This window comes from Gallinula chloropus (assembly GCF_964237585.1).
Source record: "Gallinula chloropus genome assembly, chromosome: 2".
Lineage (NCBI taxonomy): Eukaryota > Metazoa > Chordata > Aves > Gruiformes > Rallidae > Gallinula > Gallinula chloropus.
The window spans coordinates 36,922,795-36,945,915 of NC_140086.1; the positions used below are offsets into that span (position 1 = coordinate 36,922,795).

General features: G+C 36.0%; 1 protein-coding gene across 1 annotated transcript in view; it reads right to left on the bottom strand.

The window, feature by feature from the left end:
• LOC311189013 (uncharacterized protein C8orf34 homolog) overlaps nt 1-23,121 on the bottom strand; it is a gene marked incomplete at both ends in the record, with an annotated part of 171,045 nt that overhangs the window by 113,546 nt on the left and 34,378 nt on the right. The window contains 4 exon segments of the mRNA XM_084260598.1: nt 1,882-1,910; nt 15,049-15,177; nt 21,148-21,279; nt 22,234-22,381. Coding sequence (XP_084116724.1) covers nt 1,882-1,910; nt 15,049-15,177; nt 21,148-21,279; nt 22,234-22,381 — 438 coding nt within the window.

Genomic DNA, 23,121 nt, shown 5'->3' on the forward strand with positions numbered 1-23,121 from the left:
GCTTTATAGTTTGTTTTTTGAATATATTTTCAAAATAACTTTTGATTTCACAAATTTTCAATTTACCTGTCCTCATCAGAAACAGATGTTAAAGCAGATGCAGTACTGTAAAGGCGTCAAGTGATGCAATGAATGTACATAGCATAATGCCAAGTTTTATATAAAATACCATCACCTTTCCATTTTAAATCATAAATAATAAAGTATATGGCAACAAAAAGAAAATTAACTCTTGGCTCAGACTGGATCCTGAGGAAATTTACCAATGATGTTCTCTATCTCAACTTTCACACTGAATAAATAATTTTTAAAAACGTTAATGCTTTTGAACAGTAATCGATAATCATTAAAAAATAACAGAACTATCTCATAACAAATGTATGTAAAACGTATGTGATAACAGGATCATGCCAAAAATGTCTTTTTCTTCCAACAAACAGTATTTCATTGTTTTTTTTTAAACAAACAAAACCAAATGAAGAGGAGTTCTTCACAAGTATTCTTGAAAGTAAGGGTTCTAATGGAAGGGCTTTCTCATTGTATTTCTTACAATAGAAAATAGTAGGAAGAAAGTCTTACATATTGTTATACACTTAATATGAATGAAGAGATAAAGCAAGATCAAGGGCAAGATTTTAAGTAAAGGTCGTGGTAGCGGAGTAGATTTTGGAACAGGTCTTTTCACTGAAGCAACAGTGATAGGACGAGCGGGAATGGACACAAGCTGTGCCAGGGCAGGTTCAGATTAGACATCAGGAAAAAGTTCTGCACTGAACAGGTTATTGGGCATTGGAACAGGCTGCCCAGGGAGGTGGTTGAGTCACCAGCCCTGGATGTATTTAAAAGACAGGTAGGTGAGTTGTGTAGGGATATAGCTTAGTAGAGGACAGGTATGTTTGGACTTGCTGATCTCAAAGGTCTTTTCCAACCTAGTGATTCTGTGATTCTGTGAAATGGTATCCCCATGTGCACATGAATGCATAGTAGGAGTGATCACTCTCATCTAATGCAGTGTTTCCTGAAGAACCCAGTGGAGATATTTTATATGTACTTGTGTCAGAAAGGTTCGTGCCTCCATCTTACCAAGAGAAAGGAAAGATACTTAAAAAACTGTCTCATACATTAGGCATTATTCCTGTGTCTTTAACAGCTTTTGATCTTACCTCCCTGATGGTAATATTTTTTGACACCAAGAACATAACCGAGGAATCTTGGCACTACAACTGTACTGCTGTTCACTGGTGGGATTAAGGAAGAGTAAGGTGTTCTGTTTTCTTTGTAACTCTGAAAATTTAGCTTGATTACTCTTTCAGCATAGAGTTCATTACAGATAAAATTAAGTTCATGTTAACTATGTAATACATCATAAGAGCCAAAACAGAAGAGATCACTGCTTGTTGCATTCAGTGAGGAAGTAAAGACTGATTGTTATGCCCTGTGCATTCCTGATCAAATCTAGGGAACAAAAAATAATTCCAACATAAATCATGTCTCATACTCATATCTGAGAATAAAGAATTCATGAGTTCACGACTAAATGGAATTTAATGCTAAATGTTTCCAAAAGTACCCAAAGTAACCTGACAGACTATATTAGGCAAAGGTGGTATCAAGATCAAAAGCATTTCCATGGCTTCATTAGGAGTCTCTTAAATTCAGTGAGATTTTTTTTTCCCCACAGTTGACAGCCCATCCTGGATCAAGCTCTTAATGTATCAACATATACTGTACTTACACATACTGTTTTCCATACCAAAATTTCCTCTGAACCCAACAGAACTGAACTGTGTATAGCAAGACTGGGAAATGCAGCTCTCATTGCTTAAAATTATCCCAATCATCTGTCTTTGTACTGTTCATTATGCATATAATAAATCTTACCTTATCAAGTTCATCAGAAATTGCAATGCCTGGAAACAAAACAGATTTTAAAAAAATAATATTTAGAAACATTCTTTCTATAAATACCTTCTACTACAGTAAGTGCAGTAAGTAAAAGTAAGGTTTACTCTGAAAAGTTTATGTATTGTTCTCTGTACATTGTTCCACTATATAATGCATCATACTCTGCTCCATTAGTGAAATCGCCTGGAACCAATACACTCTTAACTTTCCTCAGCTACAGTATTATCAAAATGAGTTTTCAAAAAAACTATGGAAATGAAAACAGCAGATGTGCCAGTAAAGTGACAATGAGCTCAAGTATACTTCTACCTGCTTTCTAAAACTAAGCCAGCAGTATTTACATATGGACACACTATTATGCAAATCTTGCCCTGGCCAGTATCATGCAGCAATTACAGGCCAACATGGACATGACTGTTCTCTCTTTCTCCATGGTTCAGTGTAGAAGCAATTCTATAAGAATAGATGGAATCCAAAGAAAGGAAAATCTCAAAGTAAAATTTCACAATAGAATGCTAAACAGTTTCTTTAAACAAGAATTTGTTTATTTACTCTTGTCCCTTCTGCTGATGCCTGCCTGAGGCTTTCCTGTGTCATCTAACTCTTTTAATCATGACTATCCTGTAGCTCATTAAATATGCACAGCTGGTTTCAGAATTTTTAACACATCTACATGCCTCAGTCATATCATATGGAGAGATAAAGTAACCATAGATTTAATGCTATCATGTTGAAAATTCTGTCATATTGAAAGCATTTCCCAGGCTCCTATAAGGTTTGAAAAGAAACATTTCCAGGTTAGAATTTCAATTCAAAAACCAAAGAAAAGCATCTCCTGGTGGTGCAAATAAAGGGGAGAATTACCAATGCACAGGAAGAACATAAACTTGGAAGTTGTTTTCTAATTCATATCATGTTATTAAGACAACTTGTTCCAAGGAGTGTAAGCGATAATATTGCAAAATATGTAGTTATCAGTTGAGCAGAGAGTTATTCTTTTGAAAATCACATTAAAGATTGCAGTTGCATAAGCTCATTTCCACGAGATGAATTCCACATGGATTTTTACTGTGCTTTTAATCGTTAACTCTATGTGGCTAATTCTTAGTTTAGATTGCATCCTTATATCAATTTTTGTTTTAAAAACAGTGATGTGCTAGGAGAACTGCAATTATAATTTTAAGACCTGATCTTAAGATGTAAGAAATATGCCAGGAGTTAATTGAATATGTTCAATCATTCAACAGTTATAAAGTAGACTGTATTGAAAAATATCTATTTTGCCTAACCCTTCTATCCCTCACAGCAATTAACCTGTTTTAATAACTTCATAATTTTATTTAGCCCAGACGCTACACTAATGTCCACACAGTATAATCAGCAGGTTGTACCAACCTAAATCATTCTACAGGACTTTAATGTGTCATAAATTTCTTCAAACCCCAATGGGAATTTCCTAGAGAGAAGATAACTGCACTCCGGGAGGTAATAAAAACATAACTCAAGGTTCTCTTTATCTCACCTTTGGAAACCTGATTTCCATCAACCAGCTCTCCATCACATTGGATGTATTTTGCATAACCAAGGTCAATCCATTTTACAACCACAAATGTGGTCTCTAAACAGACAGACTACCTTTTCTCAGCAATTTTCCATAACATTAAGACAGTTCATTCTGCTTTGGTAGAGGTTTATTTCCTCAGATTGGCCAATATTCCCCTTTTGTTTTCACAGAGATCTGTGAATGGGTCTTTGAAACCTGGGATCAGACACAGAAGCAACTTTTCCCTGTGCTGACTTACATGTATAAAAATATTTTCAAGTATAGTAGAAGAGAGTGTGAGAGGTAATCCTGCAATTTCCACGACACCATTCTAAAACCTGCCAAATGGTTTTCTATTCAACTGCCTGTGTTGCTAATCAAAGTTCTGAAGGGCTGAAATGTATCAAATGCTGAAAGTATCAAATAGCAAATGGAAAATCTGTACATACAACTATATGACACACACAAAACTCTTCTAACCTCTCAGATTGTTACATACAAGCACATAAAATTGAAAAAAATCTAAAGGAGTGCTTTCAGCAAAATGCTTTTTTTGTCTAAGTCGCATCAGTTCTCCAGAATTTACACTGAATTTAGAATAAGCTGGACAATTGAATTGACCAGAACACCTCGAATTTCTTTACTAAACGGCAAACAGTATCAAGACCCCAAAACTGTTTTCTTACATAAGCACATAGCGATAGCAGTTTCTGAGAACATCTTGCCAAAATAAAATTGTAAAAGTTTTGAAAGCTTTCAATTTATCTTGGCAATCATGGAACTAAACCTGCAAACTCTTTTTAGCACTCTCTCACTCTCTAATGTGGTATCAAGAGAAAAAAAGCATCTTGGGAAGAAATTTCTTAAGGAGTTTGTTACAGCAATCTTGCCATGGTGATTTTTCTGGAGGAGGGATTTACCATACTGTCAGTCTTTATGTTATGGCTTCAGCCCCTTTAACATTAGCAAAACTCCATTAGTTACTTGTAATATAACTCCATTAGCAGAGACCAGGATAAATGAATCCATGAAAATGTGGGTGTAAAAAATCTTCTCCTTTTCTTCTAGATACTACTGCCCCACACACTTAGTGTGTTATCACTCTTTTAACAATTTTCTTTTACGGGTTCCAAACTGACAAAATATCATAGCTGAAGTTGAGAGTAGGGAGGACTTATACCCTCTATGCAGTAGACAGAAAATCACAACAACGACGAGGTGATTTTTGGTGTGCAGATCTCAGGTGGAATAATATGTACTCTAGTTTTCACAAAGTAGTTCCTCAAAAAATTGAATAATGCATATATTGCTATAACATTAACACCCTCCCCAGCCTCCCCAAATATCTTAATCCAGAATCCTGAGAACACAACTAGAGACAGTAATAATTATCATACAGGAGCATTTATGGTTTCTGCTATTCTCTTGAACCTCAGAACACTCCTGGCTTTTTGGTAGTCAAATAGGTTACTGTGGGTTACTCTATCTTGAAAGGACAAGGGGCAATGGCTGCAAGCTGGAGCACAGGAAGTTCCGCACCAATATGTGGAAGAACTGTTACACAGTGAGGGTGACAGAGCCCTGGGACAGGCTGCCCAGGGAGGTGATGGAGTCTCCTTCTCTGGAGATATTCAAGACCCGCCTGGATGCCTATCTGAGTGATATGTCCTAGGGAGCTGCTTTGGCAGGGGGGTTGGACCCAACGATCTCTCGAGGTCCCTTCCAACTCCTACAATTCTATGATTCTATGATTCTATGAATACATGGCCAATTAAAAAAATTTCTACAAAGTAATGGTAATAATAGTTCCTCCTATCGCCAGTTCATATAATTTCTAATAACCATAGATCAACATTTTTCAAGAAGAAAACTCTCTTTTTCCTTATTTTGTATATTTGACAACAAGTAATCGGTTGTTCTGTCTGCACCTTGTATAGCTATTTTTTTTTTCTCTGTGGTTTTCATACAAAGTAAAATAGGGGGGAAATATTTTTCATATATATTCTAAACAAGAAAATGTCATTGTAAAAATCATAAAGTACTAAAAACAAAGGGACAGCCCATTCCATGAAACTACTTTAAATGCGAACAGCTGTATTTCAGGGTTAAGCAAAACATCCTGAAGCCTAGCCAAAATGTCTATACACTAGAAACTATGTAACAATTTAGTTACTTCCTCAAACTGTACCATTTTTCATCACAACTTAATACACCAAAAAGCTGACACACCAGAAAAACTGACACGCCTAGTCAGTTCAAGCTTGAATCCAATGGCTTTAATAGAATATAAGTTATTAGGAACAACTGCTTCTAACTTCTCCCAACTTAAAGCATACAAAGCCTGACTCTGCACAATGATGAACATAGACAATGGAAGTTTTGGGGCTGCTTCATGAGTGCTCTCCCTCCAGTCACTGAGCAGTGGATTAGAAAGGAACTGTTGAAAAGGTTTTCCTCCCTTTGAAGGTCTTCTGATGTCAAAGACAAATCCTTCAAAAATAAAGAAGTATGACTTTACCCTTTTTCTCACAGCAAGCTGTTTCTCACAGACAACATTTGCTATAGTTTTATATCATACTGTGATTGACAATTGTACAATAGTAGTACCATTCTTACTTTTTGCAATGAGAAAGCACAGTGTTTCAAGAGACAGGGTGAGAGGTTTGTTTGCCACCATCAGCTGAGGCCCACAGACAAGGTTTACAGTGGGAATCAGGAACCTAAATGCCAATTTTTTGTCTTTAAAAGTCTTCCCTTTTACAAGTAATCAAGGGTGCTGAATTTTGATCAGGCATCACCAAGTACCCAGCCCACTCAGCTGTCTGGTGAATTAGAGAGACAGATTCAGGGCACTCGTTTCTGCTTTTGTGTGTAATGACCCTCTGTGCTGGAACAATAAAGTAATTGGTCTGAATGTGCTTTCACAGTCCTTCAGAAATGCTTCATGGCCACAACTACTGCCATCTCTGATCAGCCACAAATCTGGAGTGGGACTGTTCACGCTAGCATAGCCTTTCTCAACTGGAACACTTCCATCCTATCAATAGCTTGTTTTTTGAAGAGAACTGGAAGAATAAGGTACTCTCTGATTGAAAGGATTAAATGAAACATGACTACCAGACAATCTAATAACAATACAACTTATTAATACCTATTATACTTTAATTACTCTTCTCATGCCTACATAAGGCAGATTGTCCAAAAGCATATTGCAGTCTATTAGCCATGTAGCTTATGGCATTTATATATCTAAAACTTTAAAACAGTTGTTTGTCATGCTGCTTTTTTTTTTAAATAAACTACCATGGATTATTAAATTGTCCATATACAAAATCATTCTTTACACAGTTATCTTAGATTTCTGTTGCTAATCTTCTATTCCTTTGGCAATCTGCAGCAGCACAATGGTAAAAATAAGGAAATAAAGATGATCATTACAGCATTATAGTATCTTCTTTGGTGAAAAAGCCACTTCCTAAAATGTATCTGCATCTGTTTTAATGAAATACCTTCTTTTGAGTCTGGAATGAGTAACTTCCACAGTAAAGAAAAGACTTCCACCTAGGACATTCTGATTAATTTCTAGCTTACCATGAAATTAGCTTCCTTCAAAAGAAAAGTGGACATTGTTAATAACCATTTCATATGTCTTAAAAATGTGTAGCTTTTTCATATACAGTTCTTAGCAGAAGAGTTGTATTTGGTTTTGCTTTTCTGCAGTAAATAAAATCAATCCAGTACCTAATGCTTCTTAACTTAGCGGTGTTATTCCTTTTTGAAGAGTAATTTTTAGACTTCGATGCTGTCAATTTAAAAGCATAAAATTAATTTTCAGAACAGTAGGCACCATATGAGTTTGGGTATTTTTGAAATATCAAGTAATAAAATCCCTGCATGCTGAATTATTCCTGCTGATCTTTAGAGTAGTTTAAAAGCTTGCAATACATGCTATACAGACCTGAAATTATAGAACAGGTGTTCTGCTAAGAGTGAAACTTCAAAAACCTCAACCATTTTCACTGTTATTTGTGGTCCTTAAATAACTATAGGAAGAGATAAGTTTTTAAGACTTGAATTTTTCTAAATACACAACATAGACAAGCCTAATGTATAGCCAGTCATAAGGAGATAAAATGCTAGTACTTTATATAGTATACCAGACTACCATTACTCAGTTCAGTGGGAGCAAAGAGTTTATGCATTTTCTTGAACATCCAGAAGATGGCCACAGAGCTCCCAACAGCCAGTTTTCCTACTTGCCAAACGAAGCCTTCTGGGTTTGACATACAGGTTTTAGACATACTATGAGAACACCATGCAACTCTGACTAACTTGGTGAAATTCATTCTCAGGATAGGTCTAGGCTAGGGAACTTGTGGATGGCTGAACTGTCAACCTCATAGTGTATCACAGGTTCTGTAGCAAACTCCAGGACAGAAACATTATTGCATTATTATTGTTGTTGTTATTGTTGTTGTTATTACTATTATTGTTGTTTTTGTTGTTGTTGTTGTTGTTATTATTATTATTATTATTATTACTACTACTACTACTACCACTCCTCGATTATTAATACTGAATCTTTGAGTACAAACACAGGAACACCATATCACGAACCAACTTCCTGGCAGTTAACTGTCCCAATGCATTCTCCTATCCATTGTAAATCAGGGGAAGCATAAGTTGCCTGGCTGGTGGGACAGGCCATCTCAGAAGTACTTACATTTCCGATGGCCAAACCTCGTGCCATACTGCAGCTGGTAGCACAGTAAATTCTAGCCCCTGTACCTTTTTGCACCATGTGTTAAACACAACGTAAATTGAAATAATTTAATTCACAGCATCCTTGGATTACAAAGGATATAAAATGGTTGCTCCATCTGCATCAAACAAAGTATATCCACAAAAAATATATACACAGGAACCTAACCAGCTCGACATTTCTGTATAGGAACTTTATAACAGATTTGTTATTGGCTGTCAGAATAGACATTCTTACATTATTTACTTTCAAAATTAAATTTCTTCCAGAAGTAGCTCAGATTTTCTGCAAAGGTATATTGAATTGAAACCTCAAGAGTTTCTGCCAATGAGGAACATAGTCCTTAGATTATTGAACAACTATGTATCAAGTTGCTATGTATCTTGAATTAGGATAATATTCCTCCCAAAATCTAACCATATAGGAACAAGGGAAACAGTGTCATTTACAAGGCACCGCACATTAACATATCATCAGTAGAATCACTACCTAGGAAACATGGATTTAATCTCTCCTGCCCACTGTTGCTTTAACTCCCCCCCCCCCCAAAAAAAAAATAATCCCCATCAAAAGAATCTGTGCTTTAGACTTGCAGTATTTGTATACCTGAATTTCTGAGAGGCTCTAATGGAGAATATTGGTTTCAGGATTAGGTTTGGTGAGTAGGGAAACAGAGAGAAACAAAATGCAAAGTACCCACCAAATACTATGTCCCAGAAACTCTCCTACGCCAGGGTCATCTCAGAAGAGAAAAATCAACACCATGGAATCTTTCAGAACTCTTGATTTTAGGGAAAGGTGCAGTAAGTTGGTTAAGGTAGGTAGCCCACAATGTCCAGTAGCCAAGGACAGTCTTAGCTCACCCTCTACTACCGCTTAAATAACAACCCCCTTCTTCTAAGAACTAGGAAGAACCATGCTGAGATGAGTCACACAAACTCCAGTTCTTCAGTATTGTTACGGAAAATTTTGCAAGCCGAATACTGGTCCAGAAAGGGACACTAACTCAAAAAGAGAATCTGGTCCTGGAACTTAGAGTAGGCTAGAACAGAATGGCATATACCTCCACAAAGGTAATTAAAAATTTAACGTCTGTAGAAAAAAGATACTTGTAACTGAAGTAGCAGCAATCTTGCAGCCATATAAGCCCCGCTTTATAATTGAATAGCAATAATTATGTTCACATTCTTCCTGTTTCAATCTCAGAAAACATAATTATTTTGTATTATTACTCATACATCACACTAAAAGCAAATGGATTTTATGAGCAAAGGCAGTATCAGATAACAGCTGCAGTACTGTGATAAAATTATCTTCCTTAAAGGTTTGATTGAGCTTATCTAAAAATGTCGATCTCAAAATAAATCACAAACATTGATCTCACACAAGAATAACACGATTTTAAAGTTCAGCCTGAACAGAAGAAAGGAAAAATCCTCTACAGAATACTGATGACTACTTTTGTGGTTCAATTAGCAGAACATGGTGAGGGCTAGATGCTCAACTGATCACAGACAAGTCATTTTACAAGTCCAGTTCAGATCAACAACTGTGTATGACTGAAAAAACCCTGAAGTATTATGTCTTAAAATAATACCCTGAATGAGGTGATTGGTAAAAGTTTGGTTACATGCCATGCAGATGTTCAAAGTTACATCATCATCATCAGAAATGCCTGGTGGGAAAATTCAAAGGTCTCTGATGCTAGTGGCATTCCATTCAAATACATCTCCCATAACCAGAATGTAAATCATTAAGTTTCCTACAGTGTAGATGCTTCCAAATGAAACCACATTCTAATGTGTTTCAGAGGCTGCAAAATGCACTGAAGTAGTTCATGATGTATGTATTAAACTTCTCACATCCCACATACTCGCAGGATCACCTTCAAAACTGAGGACATGATTTTAGTGGTTTGTTAACATATTCTGATCTTTTTTTGAACTAGTTCTACCCTTATAGTTATGCAAGCTTTACTCTTGTTGCTTATCTTCATCCCCATAAAAGATAAACAGAACACAGGCTTTTACGTTTCACTATTTTATCTTTTACTTAAAGGGGTAAGATCATTTTTGTCTATCTTATGCTAAGTATAAATAAAAATCAAGTGATTCTCACATTACAAGGCTAACTATTTGAAATAGTCTGGAGTAACTCAGAGATCTTTCATTCTTGGAGACGATTATCCAAGAGCAATGGACATGGTCCTGGAGAACTGGTTCTAGGTGACATTGCTTGAGCAGGTGGGGTTGGTCTAGATGATGTCCAGAGGCCTCTTCCAACCTCAACCATTCTGTGATTCTCTGGTTCTTTATGGTTTCCAGTAATATTTCCTATGATATTGTAGATGGCTTTCTTATTTACTGATTATTGATTGCTCCCTTTCCAAATTAAGAATCAAAGCGTACTACTTTTTTCCTACTGGTATAGCTAAATGGGAGTATTTTGGGGCGTATGTCCAACTAACTGACTTGTACTGGTTCCCAAATAGCTTTGTGTTAACTTGCTACCATTTTCTGACCGTGGAATGTCTAATGAATTCAAAGCAAGATAAATTAATTTCTTCCCCTCTGATTTGTAGTTTACACCTGGCCTTAACAAGGATTCAAAAATTACTCACAAAATGTTGGTTGTCTCCGTTGAAAGGCTATGTGCAATTATGAAAAAGTACCTATCTCACAGTAGAACCCATTGAGTGTCATCAAATGTTGTTATCTGGTGTAAATTGCAACATTCAATATGCTAATCTAGTACTCATTTTTCCCACTCAGAACTCTCATAATTCACTGTTTTCCATCTCCTGTTACCTATTTTTCCATCCTCAGACAATGGACTGTGAAGAAAGATATATTCTTGAGCAAGACCCTTATCTGTACAGGAGACTTCAACTCTCTTTTCTAGCGAACAGGCCAGAAGGGGAAATACAAGAGCATACATTTGAAACAGCATGGAAACTTCCTTCTTATAATCATCTGAGGAAGAAGGACAATATCAATAAAGATGACAGACCTTGCAATGGAAGAAAACAAAACATGCACAAGGGAAATGCAGTATATTCCTGCGTGTTGCTTCATATACCAAAGTCTCCCCAAAAGAATTGACTTGATAGTTCAAAATCAATTTCAAGGTCACACAGCTGATTGGAGAAGTAAACAAAACCCAAGTTTCCCATGAGCAGGCCTCTGGAAAATGGTTTACTTAAATCACTTAGCTCCAACACACTTAAACCATAACCATGGCAATAATCTTCTCTCAAAAATAAGATACTTTCAACACTGAGCGTGAAGTCACTTTCTCTACTGCAGTACAGAATTACTGAGATGTTGTCTTCATGGAGCTTGAAAGAAGGGCTCCAAATATAAGGGCGTTCAGTTTTAATCACTAGGAGGACTGATTGAAGATAGGAGAAACTAGACATCCAGGTGCCTAAGACTACCCTTCAAAGCTTTAGTTTTAATTTTGTGTGAAATGCATAGGTTTGTCCCAGAGTAGATACCTAGACTTCACAGTGAATAAAGCTAAAGAAACTAGAGTTTAATTCACAGGCTGTTTCTGCTGTGTAACAGTCAATGAAGCCCGGGAAACTCACTACAAGATCCAAAGCTAATCTTTAAAAATGGAAAAGAATTCTAGTACTTGATGGAAAACTCATTTAACTTCAAACGTTTGGTTTTATGTGGCACTATTCCCTGTTAAAATACTGGAGATTGAAATGAGAGGGTGTTGTAAAAACCCATTGATAGTATGTTGTGATCATCTGCACATTCAAATGTTTCTCATGCCTGTCCCATACTGCTCTGAAACAAGATTAGTATCAAATGTAGCATTAGACTCACAGACCTTACGGACATGCTTATAGAATCAAAAGCACTGACTAGGCTGCACTAAAGAAGCCTTAACTCTGGAGAAGGTAGCAATGAGAACATGTCATGGCTTTTGTAAAATTCTACACATGGGATGCTTGTTTGGGTACAGCACAGAACAAGTTTCATGTATCTTATATTTGAAAACTTCTAGATGTGTCTATTGATTGAAACCCTCTAAGACATTTTCTATTTACAATCTATATTCTACCTTTTGGAGAACAATAAATTCATATTTATTTTCAAAATTATTCCTTTTTTTTCCCCCAAACATTTTGTATTTTTCATTTTCAATTTTTATATCATTCTAACATGTAAGAAATCATAGCACAGAACAGGCTGATTTCCTGAATTTACCTGAAAATCAGGAGTCCAAAAATGGGAAACATGGACATACAGCTTAGAATTAATCATCTGGTGCAAGTGCTTAAATGATACAACCAAAAAAGGCTAAAGTGCAAAATGAGAAACAACTACCAAAGAACAAAAAAGCCACAAGAAAAGATACTATAAGTACACTCACAAAGGAGAAAAAAGTAAAATACAGAACTATTTACATCAAAGAGAAGTAAAGCAAATAACAGATGATACATAGAAATCCCAGTGTTCAACACTCACTGCTCCAGTCTTTACAAAAAAATAATTGTGGCCAGATGCTTAAGGCTAGTGATTTTAAGAGGCAAAACTTTCTTGATGGAAAACTGAAAGATACTCAGATGACTTAGATACATTAAAGTTGGCAGAATCTTGTGAAATTCACTGTAGAGCACTTAACTAACTAACTGAAGAGATCACTTCATTGATCATTGGCAACCATTTTTCAGGAACAGAGTGGACAGAAAAGGGAAAATACCGTATCTTCCTTCAAAAAAGAAAAAGGGAAGACGTTGGGAACTACTAGCCAGCAAGGTTAAATCTGACAGCAGAAGAACATTTGACAAAATTGTTAAATAAACAATTTATCAACATCTAATGGACAGGAAAGGTGGTAGGAACCAGCTGACATGAAATTATCAAGAATGAATCGCATCAAATCAGTCTAATTGCTTTCCCAACTGGGAAACCTGTCTAGTGGGTAAGAAGAGGAAGTAGATATAAAACACTTCAGTGATAATAAGACTTTGTTTACTGTCCTAGATGATACTCCAGTAAACAAATTAAGAGAATTACATTCTAGGTGAAATCACTGCAAGGCAGATAAACATCTGGTGGGAAAAAGCACACTTACTGAGTAGCTTTCAAGGGCTGGTTGTCAGATCTGAAATGGAATCATGAAGAGGTCTGACAATATTTCCGTTAATGATCTGAATGAAGAAATAGAGAGCACATTTATGAAAGTGAGCTTAGTATCAGGCTGCAAGTGATTTAAAGTATTCTGGGGGACAGGATTAAAATTCCATATTATCTTGATAAATAGAAAACATCAAGTACTAGCAAGAAATAGTGAAGAATAATTTGTGAAATAACTCTATGAAAACTTGACTCCAGCAACAATGACCAGGTACAGTCACCTCCAGTCCAAGTATAGAAAAATCTGGTAAAGAGAGGTACAGAATGCTGCTACAAATACCTTATTTTAGGTATAAGGAGACCAGAACTCAGTGGAACCTATACAATATTCATAAGGAAAGACAAAGATGTAGGACTGAAGAATGGATTTGGTCCTTTATTATTGAACTCTCACATCTGATTGGTTCGTTTCTCCACACAGTGAATAAATAAACCTTTCTGAAATTGGAAAAAGGAAAAAAAAAAGAAGAAGAATGTTTCTGTATCTGTGTAAAGCTTGGTTAGAAGTCTCTACAGGAGAAAGATTTTAAATAATACTCGCACACATCATGGTAACATGGTCAGGCAACAGTGGGGCTGCAAATCAGAGACCCTCACTGGAGTTGGTTTAGCTCCTTAGAGGCAGATAGACCACTTTACTAGAAATGTGTCTGAAAAGAACTCTGTAACTATACTATTGTAATTAATAGAAATATGAAAATTGCTCAGAATGTAATTGCTGTGATCAACCTAAATCATTTGGGAGATAGGGAATTTAGACAAACAAGTTTTGGTTATTTGACACGATTTGGAAGATTGCTGAATCTCAAAATTTTCCACAAAACAGATCTTCCATTCTTCATTTGGCTCTGTTTCTGACCTCACCATCAGCAATTTCACCTGTGAATCCAGAAGTGCCAAGGAGAAAATTTAATGAGAGAAAAGAAAATATTTCTCATTCAAATGTCTCCTAGACTACGACATTCTTAGTTTTCATTTACCATGGCAGAAAGTACTTTTTATACTTTGACAATTTTTAGTAGTGTTTGCTCCCACCAATGTATTTCAGAATTCTCCAGGAAAAAAAAAAAAAAAGCTAATCATCTAATCATCATAGTTGGTTATTCTCAGAGCTATTCCTTACATGCTATTTTTAAACTGCTCCTGTTGACTATGCCTTATAAGGGGTAATAATTCAGTTTTGTTACGAAACAAATGGCTATCATATTTTTGAGTATTTATTCGAGATGCTTTAAAATATTTCTTTGAATTGCTTTTGAAAACTGGAAGGAATTAATTGGGTTCAAGGCTACAAAATACCTAATTGTTTTTCAATGACAGGTCTGATTTCCATCAACAAAGTTAAAGTTTAACAAAGGTTAATCCAATCTAACTACTACCACCTAAAGGAGCAGTCCAGCTGCTGCATGTTCCCACCATTTTCCTTAAACCAGACACTTTTGTTCACTAAACTGGTAGAAAACTAATGTAACACAAAAAGAAGTATAGAGGAAGTAGTTTTTCAGTCAGCAGAAGAGCTGCTAAATCATCTCAGACATTCTGTAAACCTCATCAACAGCAATGTTAACTGCTGATGTCAATGAACTCGGTCTTCATTAAGTAAAAGACCACCTTCTTGATATGTACTTCCAAATTACAATTCAGGCTGCATGGTTACATTAAAAAACTAAAATCAATCAACTTACTGCGAGACAGATTCTCAAGGGCTTTTCCAAGTTTTTTGCTCTCTTGAAGAATATGATTTAGTTCATCAAAATCATGGTTCTCCGGTTTTGTCCTCCAATCCCATTTAGGATGCTCTATTGACCTTGGCACTAAATGTACACAGATATATAGATGAAGTTTAGATTTGGTAGTTCAGACTCCTATAGTAGAAATAAAGCTGCACAGTGAGTTTACGAGCTCAAGTACCTTAAGTGGAAATAACTACCCTATTTTAACAGGTGGAAATATTTTATTTGGTCAATGTTAAGCAAAAATGAAAACATCTATGAACAAATGCATACTTGGGATGATTCTTGTGACTGCCTTGGTAAACAGGAATAATTAATATTAACAATTACAAATAATTAAAATAATGCAATAACAGGAAAATGTAACAAAAATATTGCATATGAAGGTACTTCCATTTATATCAAAACAGAATTGGGTGTCCTAGGGGCCAATAAGGAATAAATATCAAAATGGAAATGATTAACTGGTACTTTTGGTTTTGCTAGTCATTTAATCAAAAATAAAAAAGAAATATTTTAGATGAAGCTTTTAAAACAACATGTAAATACATTTTTTTAAAATCATCAAGTGGAGATAAATGTTCATAAAAACAGTGAAATAAAATATGTCTCTATGCTGTACAGCCTGTAATCTTTTTCCAATACTTATACAAACTTCATCTTTGGGAAGCACAATCCTAAGCTTATAGTCTCTTACTCATTACCTATTACCAAGATTTTTATTTAATTTTTTAAAAAATATTTCTTAACTGCTGAGCTAAATTTACCTACAATGGCAGGAAAGAAGATTAGGAGTTTCTGATGTATGTAGGACCCACAATGAACAGAGCTGCATTGACCAATGTAAACATTTTGAATGATTTGTAGAAATTAAGGAAAAAAATAATGCTGTCTCTGGAGCTGCAGTTTAACATGTTTAATGTGATCTGCTGCCTTCAACACCAAATGCAATTTTTGGGTTGTCTCCAAACACAGAATTACTGTGCTGAGAAATGCACATGCTAGTGTGAAGACGATGCTGCCTAGTCAACATTCCCAACAGAAAGGACCAGTTGCTTTTATCAATGATTGCTAACTATTCATTTTAAAATAACTTCAAAAACAAAGCTTAAAAAGTCCAAAATATCCTGGCCAGTTTTGAAATTTTTATTTACTATTTTGACAGCTAATTTATTTGACAGCTAATTTATTTGTCAACTAATTTATGCTTATAATCATTTTCATGACATACTAGAAAGGAAACTTCCAGACTCCTACAGATCATGAAAAAAAGGGTTATCTTTCAATTGTTCTGAATTTCAGAATGCATTTATGATGGTATGGGAAAATTATGCTCAGACTTTGTGTTCTGATAGATAGTACAAAATGTGCTAAATAACTGTTGCCACTGAAATTAGCTTTATTGCTGACTGTCCTCTCTGTGAATATAGAATCTGCTCCACTTTGGATCAATTCCACAAAGAAAAGTTGAAGTCAATAGACATTTCCATGTAAAAAATGGAACAATGATATGTTTAAGTACTTTTGCCATGAAGAATGTGATTCCATCATCCACAGACATAAACCAAGCCATCTTCAAGCTGGACCTACAGAGTCTGACAACCTAGGGTATATTCAGACCTGTAACAGCCACTCAGGAACCTGAGTAAGTATTAAGGAAATTAATAGATTAGACTACAATTACAAATATTCTCAAAGATAGAAGACAAAGAAGACATTAAAAAGGACCCACAGAGATTAAAGTAGGAGGAAAGAGACACAGGAAGCCTCAAGAAGGAGAAGGGAAGAGAGGGGCAAGTTGGCATGTCAGAGTCTGGTTCTGTTATGTGTTCAAAAAAGACAAGTCATGTCTTTCCTACTGAGGACAATGGAAATAAAGCTCACCCATAGTTATCTAAATTTCTGTGTGACCAAAAATTGCATCCATTCATAGTCCTAAACATAATTAACTTAACTAGCACAACTTCACTATTTGTCATCCTTTTATTATTTACAGAAAACAAAATGTTCCATCTAGTATTTTTTCAAAACTTTTACTAAATGTAAATATTTAGAAAACTAGAAAAGAAATTCTATAACAAGGTCTATTTCGCTCACCTTCATTTTATATTGAGACCACATCCTCTTTTACTGCCTGCTTTTTCAGCCATATCATCTTCTCCCTCATTGTACCAATACTATATTCTACAGCATCAAACACTCTAGCCTACCAGCATTTTGACAGACCGCACTCAACACACCACAGAAATCTCACAGTACCGCCACAATGCAAACAGGCAAGAATTTAATATAGTAAAACCATGTACAAAGAAAAACCTTAGAACTTCCAGGTTGCAGAAAACTTTAACAAACTGGAATTTGGTATCATGTCAATTTGACATAAGCCACATTTTTCAAAATACCAAAGGACAGAATTTTTAAGAAACCATATCATTCTGGGGAAAAATTTGTCATGGGACAGAAGATGAATGAAACAAAACTAAGTTCTACTCAACAGCTGTGGAGCTTTCAGGATCTGCAACTGCCAAGTACAAGGACCAACACGCGTCAAGAAAATAAGAGTATAAAGACTATCCATGATAAATTGAGAAACTTGCTGAAGACACAATGGCATAGTTCCTAGTTTCAGAGAAACATCCCACAAACACAGGAAATTTGGACGCATCTCACTAAATGGATGGTGGGAAACCAGTCAAAAGCATGATGGAAATTTACATGCTGGTTTACTAAAGTCTCTGTTTCAGTGAACATTTTGTACTTCAGCAAAAATGTATCAAAAGAGATATGCTGCCATGGAACACTTCAGAGTTTGAGTAGAATTTGTTTCAAAAATGAGTTTGGTTCTTTCTATTGAACTAAAACTGAGGGGGAAATAAAGCAGAATTAGAACTGAAATGTTTATTACTTCTAGAGAACAAATAGACTTGTTCTTATTTACCTACTCTTGTATTTAGTGGATGGATATTTAAGCTAAAATCTACTTCGTTACATCATGTGGCCTGTGTCTCTTTTTTTAAGGTTCATTTTCTGCTTGCTTACGAATGTTTTTAAAATCTAAACTTGTATCCTCCCAATGATAAGATCAAAAAGCACTGGTCATTTTCAAATGAATTGCTTAATGTGAAGCATGCAGAACTGTATAAAGACCATATGATCCTTCCCTGAGAACTTTTGAAATTCATGATCCTCTGTATGGATGAAGTACACTATATATCATTTCCATGCATATGTCGCTACACACTTAGTGAAATCCTTTCAGAATATTATACATTATTATTATACATTATTTTCAGAATGTTATACTCATTCATTCCTCAAAAACATATCTAATTTTAAATTCCTCATCACATTACCTACCTCTTTATCTCATCTCTGTTATTCGAGACATCTTTATAACACTTTATCTTGAAATTATTTGCCTATAATTTGTAAGATTCATTATCTCTACATCATAGCATTCGTATAGAAATACTGAGGTTTTCCCTTTATGGAGCTGAGAATTCACCATCTCGACCTTAGAAGACTGCAAAGACATGCTATCCAGTATTTCTGATTTTTTTGGTGGCATTCCCCTCCCAACCCCCATGTTTTTATCTACATATACCTGTCATTTCAAGACATGATGTTCTGGCAGAATCAGACCAGTTGCTCATGTAATCCCGTATTTCATCAATACACTGGATGACCATTTTACATCTCAAAGAATAGAAATATGCATGTGATTATTGAGCATAAAATTACTCATGTATTTAAATCTCACAATAGAATTCAGATTAGAATTCTTTGATAATACAGCCAAACTGGTTCACACGGTACCTGACCAAAAGTAATTACAAGTACACAACATTGTAACTGTAAATGGGACATGGTAACAATGGTGAAGTGAAGCAGAGTGAAAGGATGATCTGTGATCTGATTTATCATGAAGGTGCCGGAGAGATCAACTTACTTTGCCTAAAAGTAGCTAGCTGGGAAGCAAGAAGTCTGTTTCAGAAATTATTTAGAAACTTCCAAATTTGTTCTTCAAATACAGAATGTGATCATCTAAATGTTTCATTAAATATTTATATATGCATAAACACACACACAGACACAGACCTAGCTTCAAGCCTCTTTCTTGCAAGATAATAGCAACAGGTTCTGCTTCATTACGCTTTTGCGTACACCGAACAAGTGGTCAGTGGCCTGTAGATACCAGGGCTTCTTGTTTGTGTGTTTGTTTCAGGTGCAACTGAGACCATAACATCCAGGAGGAGGGACTGGAGGGACTGGAGGAATTTTTCCAGTAAAAAAGCTGAATGCATAAAGAGGAGATATCTGTCCAGGAATCACATGTATGCTGCAGTCAGTATCTCTGCTGGAGGGAAAAAAAAATCCTTCCTAATTAAATAAACCAATTCTCCTGATGTTTCCAACGATTCCTATGAAATCATTGAATTCCTATGAAATTCTCAGTTCAGAATTCCTACTAAATTCTTAGTTCTGAATAAACTTACAAGTTCAGGACCATTTGAACAAGATAGTCATAAGATGAGCTCTGCAACCAAACATATTACAACTGATGGACTCCATTAAATTTGGTTAAATTTTAGCAGTTTTGGGGGCTTTTTAGTTCGTTGAGTGTTGGGGGAGTTGGTTGGTTGTTTTAAATAGAACTCTTAGGAACAAAACATTTTGTTGCTCAGATGAGTCTTTACAACCTCTTGTAACAGAAGTTTTGGAAAAAAATGTTGAATGACAGGGGGTCTACCAATCAAGCTGGCCCTGCCCAGTTGTAAGTTTTGCTTATTGTAGAAGGAGACAGAATCCCCATAGTGCGTATGAAGAACATGTTGAGAAAAACAGTTTTGGTTACCCCTGCTTCAGGAAAAGGCAAAGGGATTCTTTTTTGCTCAAGGACCTGGCTGCACTTGGTGGGTGATGCAGAAGGGTGGGGAAGTCCAATATATACCTCAAGGGTATCTGATTTTGGGAGAGAATAGACAATAGAGCCAAGAAATTAGAAACAGTATAATGTTAATTTCTAAATAACTCTGCTATTGCATATCATCATTGCTACAATTGCTATATGCTGTACCAACAGGATTACAGTAAAAATCACTCAAATTAATGAAGGATGAGTGACATAATGGAGGGACTAGAACCGGTTCAGCTCCCAGCACCCAGCAACTTCTTTGAAAATCAACACCTTCATCCTGCAGACCGCAAGCATGGACCACACCAGATGCATCAGTTGTGAACAATCCAAGAGCACACATCACCACTCCTGCCCTGAGAAACTGTTACGAAAGATGGAGCTCAACATCCTGGACTAAATGTATTCAACAGACATTTTAGAGGGATGGCCTACAGACTAAGGGAATGATAAAACTGTGACAAGCATGTTCAGAATCAATCCTATCTAGTTTTATGTATTTATGCATGTCCTTTCCTCCTTACACACACACCCCAATTCTACTTTCCTCTTTTGTGGGTAAAGCTGCATACCCACAAACACTGCTGATAGACTTCGGGGCTTGGGTAGCTTGGGAGCAAGCTTTACCAATTGAAAAGCATTATTAGATGCCCTTCAAGCCACACAAGGACAGATGCTTGTCCAGCCTTATTACAGATGTATAAACTATTTCCTTGCTTGACATGGGACCTGGTAGCTTAGAGTGCCCAATCTTCTGTTGTCTCTCTCCTTGGACAGTCTAAGGACCAACAAGGATGGAACCTGTAGTAGGCACACAAGTGATATTTCGCACCCCTACCATATCTTAGAAGGCATGGATGTTACTCGATACATATCAAAGAGTCTGAAATGCAAGCACAGGGAGGGAGAAGAACACAGTATGATGACAGGAGTAGAATCCTAGTCTATAGATGACAACACAAAGTATTATATTCATAATTCATGTGAAAGTAAAGCAAGAATCAAACTCTTCTAACATAGATACCTAGCCATTTCCTTTGCTCAGTTTGCTATCCAGTTTAATCCTAATTCAACAGAAAAACGTACTATGAGTTTGGAAGTAGGCATGAATTATTAATGTAGTGAAGCTTTCTTACATGACTTGGACTCCGGTGATGGTGGAGAAATGTTGGACACAGCAAGGTCGCTCTTTGACTTTTTAGGCTTTTTTGCATTTACCTGCCAAGGTTTATCATAACTTCTAAAATCTCTCCTTGTTCCTTTATTTTCTGTTAAAAGAATCAAAAAACATTTATAGGGTAATTTTTCAAAGACCTAAACAATTATTCCAGAAAAATCAAGACCTCTAAGTTCAAAACAGCATCAGCTCTTTCTGTTGTCCTATTTCTGATTTATGCTACATTTCTTATATTTTTCCATTTCCTAAACAATGAAATTTAGAAATTAATTAAACTGTTTTTATTAAAAACATAATTTCTTAAATTTTCTTATGAAATATCCTTAACCTTCATTTATTCTCTTACATGTTTGACTGCCTATGCTTAAAACTTTACAGTTGACATAAGTAAAAAGTTGATTTGTCAAGCAACTAACATTTTGACTATCAGCAATGATGTAAGATCTGAAACAGATCATCAGTCGATTTTGAAATATAAAACCAATATTTTCACAGCAGCTGGTATCAGAAGATCAAAGCTAAAATTTCTACTTTACAATCAGAGTAGATACTTCAGAAAAATTGTTTATGCTTCTGAAGATCTACAATCATAAATTATTCACACTGGAGTTCATAAAGTAGTAATAGCATCTTCTCACTAAGTGTTAGAATGATGGGTTGTTTAAAAAAGTGTATTACTAAAAAAAATACCTCAATAGAAGCTAATTTCAAGCACAAATACACCACGGGGTAGAAGGGGAAAAGGAAAACAAAGCAAAGACAAAGCAAAAAGGACAGCAGCAGAATCAACGGACCTTTATATGCATCATCTTTCTCATTGAGACTGGGATTGTTTCCGCCCTTTAACTCTGACCCATACTCATATATCATGTACGTAGGCTGAGCTGATAGCCACCAATGCATATTAAACTCAGTATCTAATTGACAAACAGGAATTCCTGAGCATGGTCAAAACCACAGAGTGGTACCTGTTCAGTAGGTACACATGTATCCAGGAAATCTAGGACGAAAGTTTGGGAAGCCCTTTCCAGCATACACGACATACCTGATGGTTCACTCTCTGCCCAAAGAGCAGCAGAGCCAGACAACGTTCTCTGAAGCTGACTGCGGTTCCCCTGTTTGGACTGAAGATGATCAATTAGAAATGGGATTGGCTGGTCAGGTGTCTCTGTTATCAGCTTGGTCATCAACTCCTTCAGAAAATTAAAACAAAACAAAAAATTAGTGGAATATTGCACCTAAACTGGTCTTATATTTACCAAAAGTAAAAGAGCATTTATAAGGAAAAGCCTGTTTGCACCTTTGAAGGAAACAGCTGGAAACAGACATCTCCTCAAACTACCACTAGTTTTGCCCTATGAAGTGTTCATGTCTGAAGTGCTCTTTGCCTATACAGACACTCTCCCGCTGGAATTTATGTTAAACAACCCAGCCACCGCTACCAGCTCAAATTTAACCAAAACAAGCTGAACACTGATCACTTAACCATTCAAAACAAGCACCTTTTCAGAGCAGCAAGTAGCTCCTCTCTGACCCATACATCCAAGTTTCTTGCCATTGGAAATCGATGTATCAGGAAGGTTGATGCATTCTTGATCTCACCCAGACATGGAACAACGACCTTGTTAGAATATGCATTCATATCCGGGAACTCCAAGGTGTGATCAAACAGGTATACATCTTTTTAAAGCCAAGTCCTCCAAAATACTATTGTACAGACATAAGCAAATATTTTATTCCACTGTTGCAGACGGATACAAAAACAATGTCAACAGTAAACAATCTCCTATGCCACGCATAGATACTATCTGATTGCTGTTAAGCACCCTGGACTTGCAGAGCTGCAGAAAAAGAAGTACTCTCCATGTTGCTGCTGAAGTTCTTCCTCATAAAATACAGATCAGGAATCCAGAAACAAGCTGTACTGGGCATG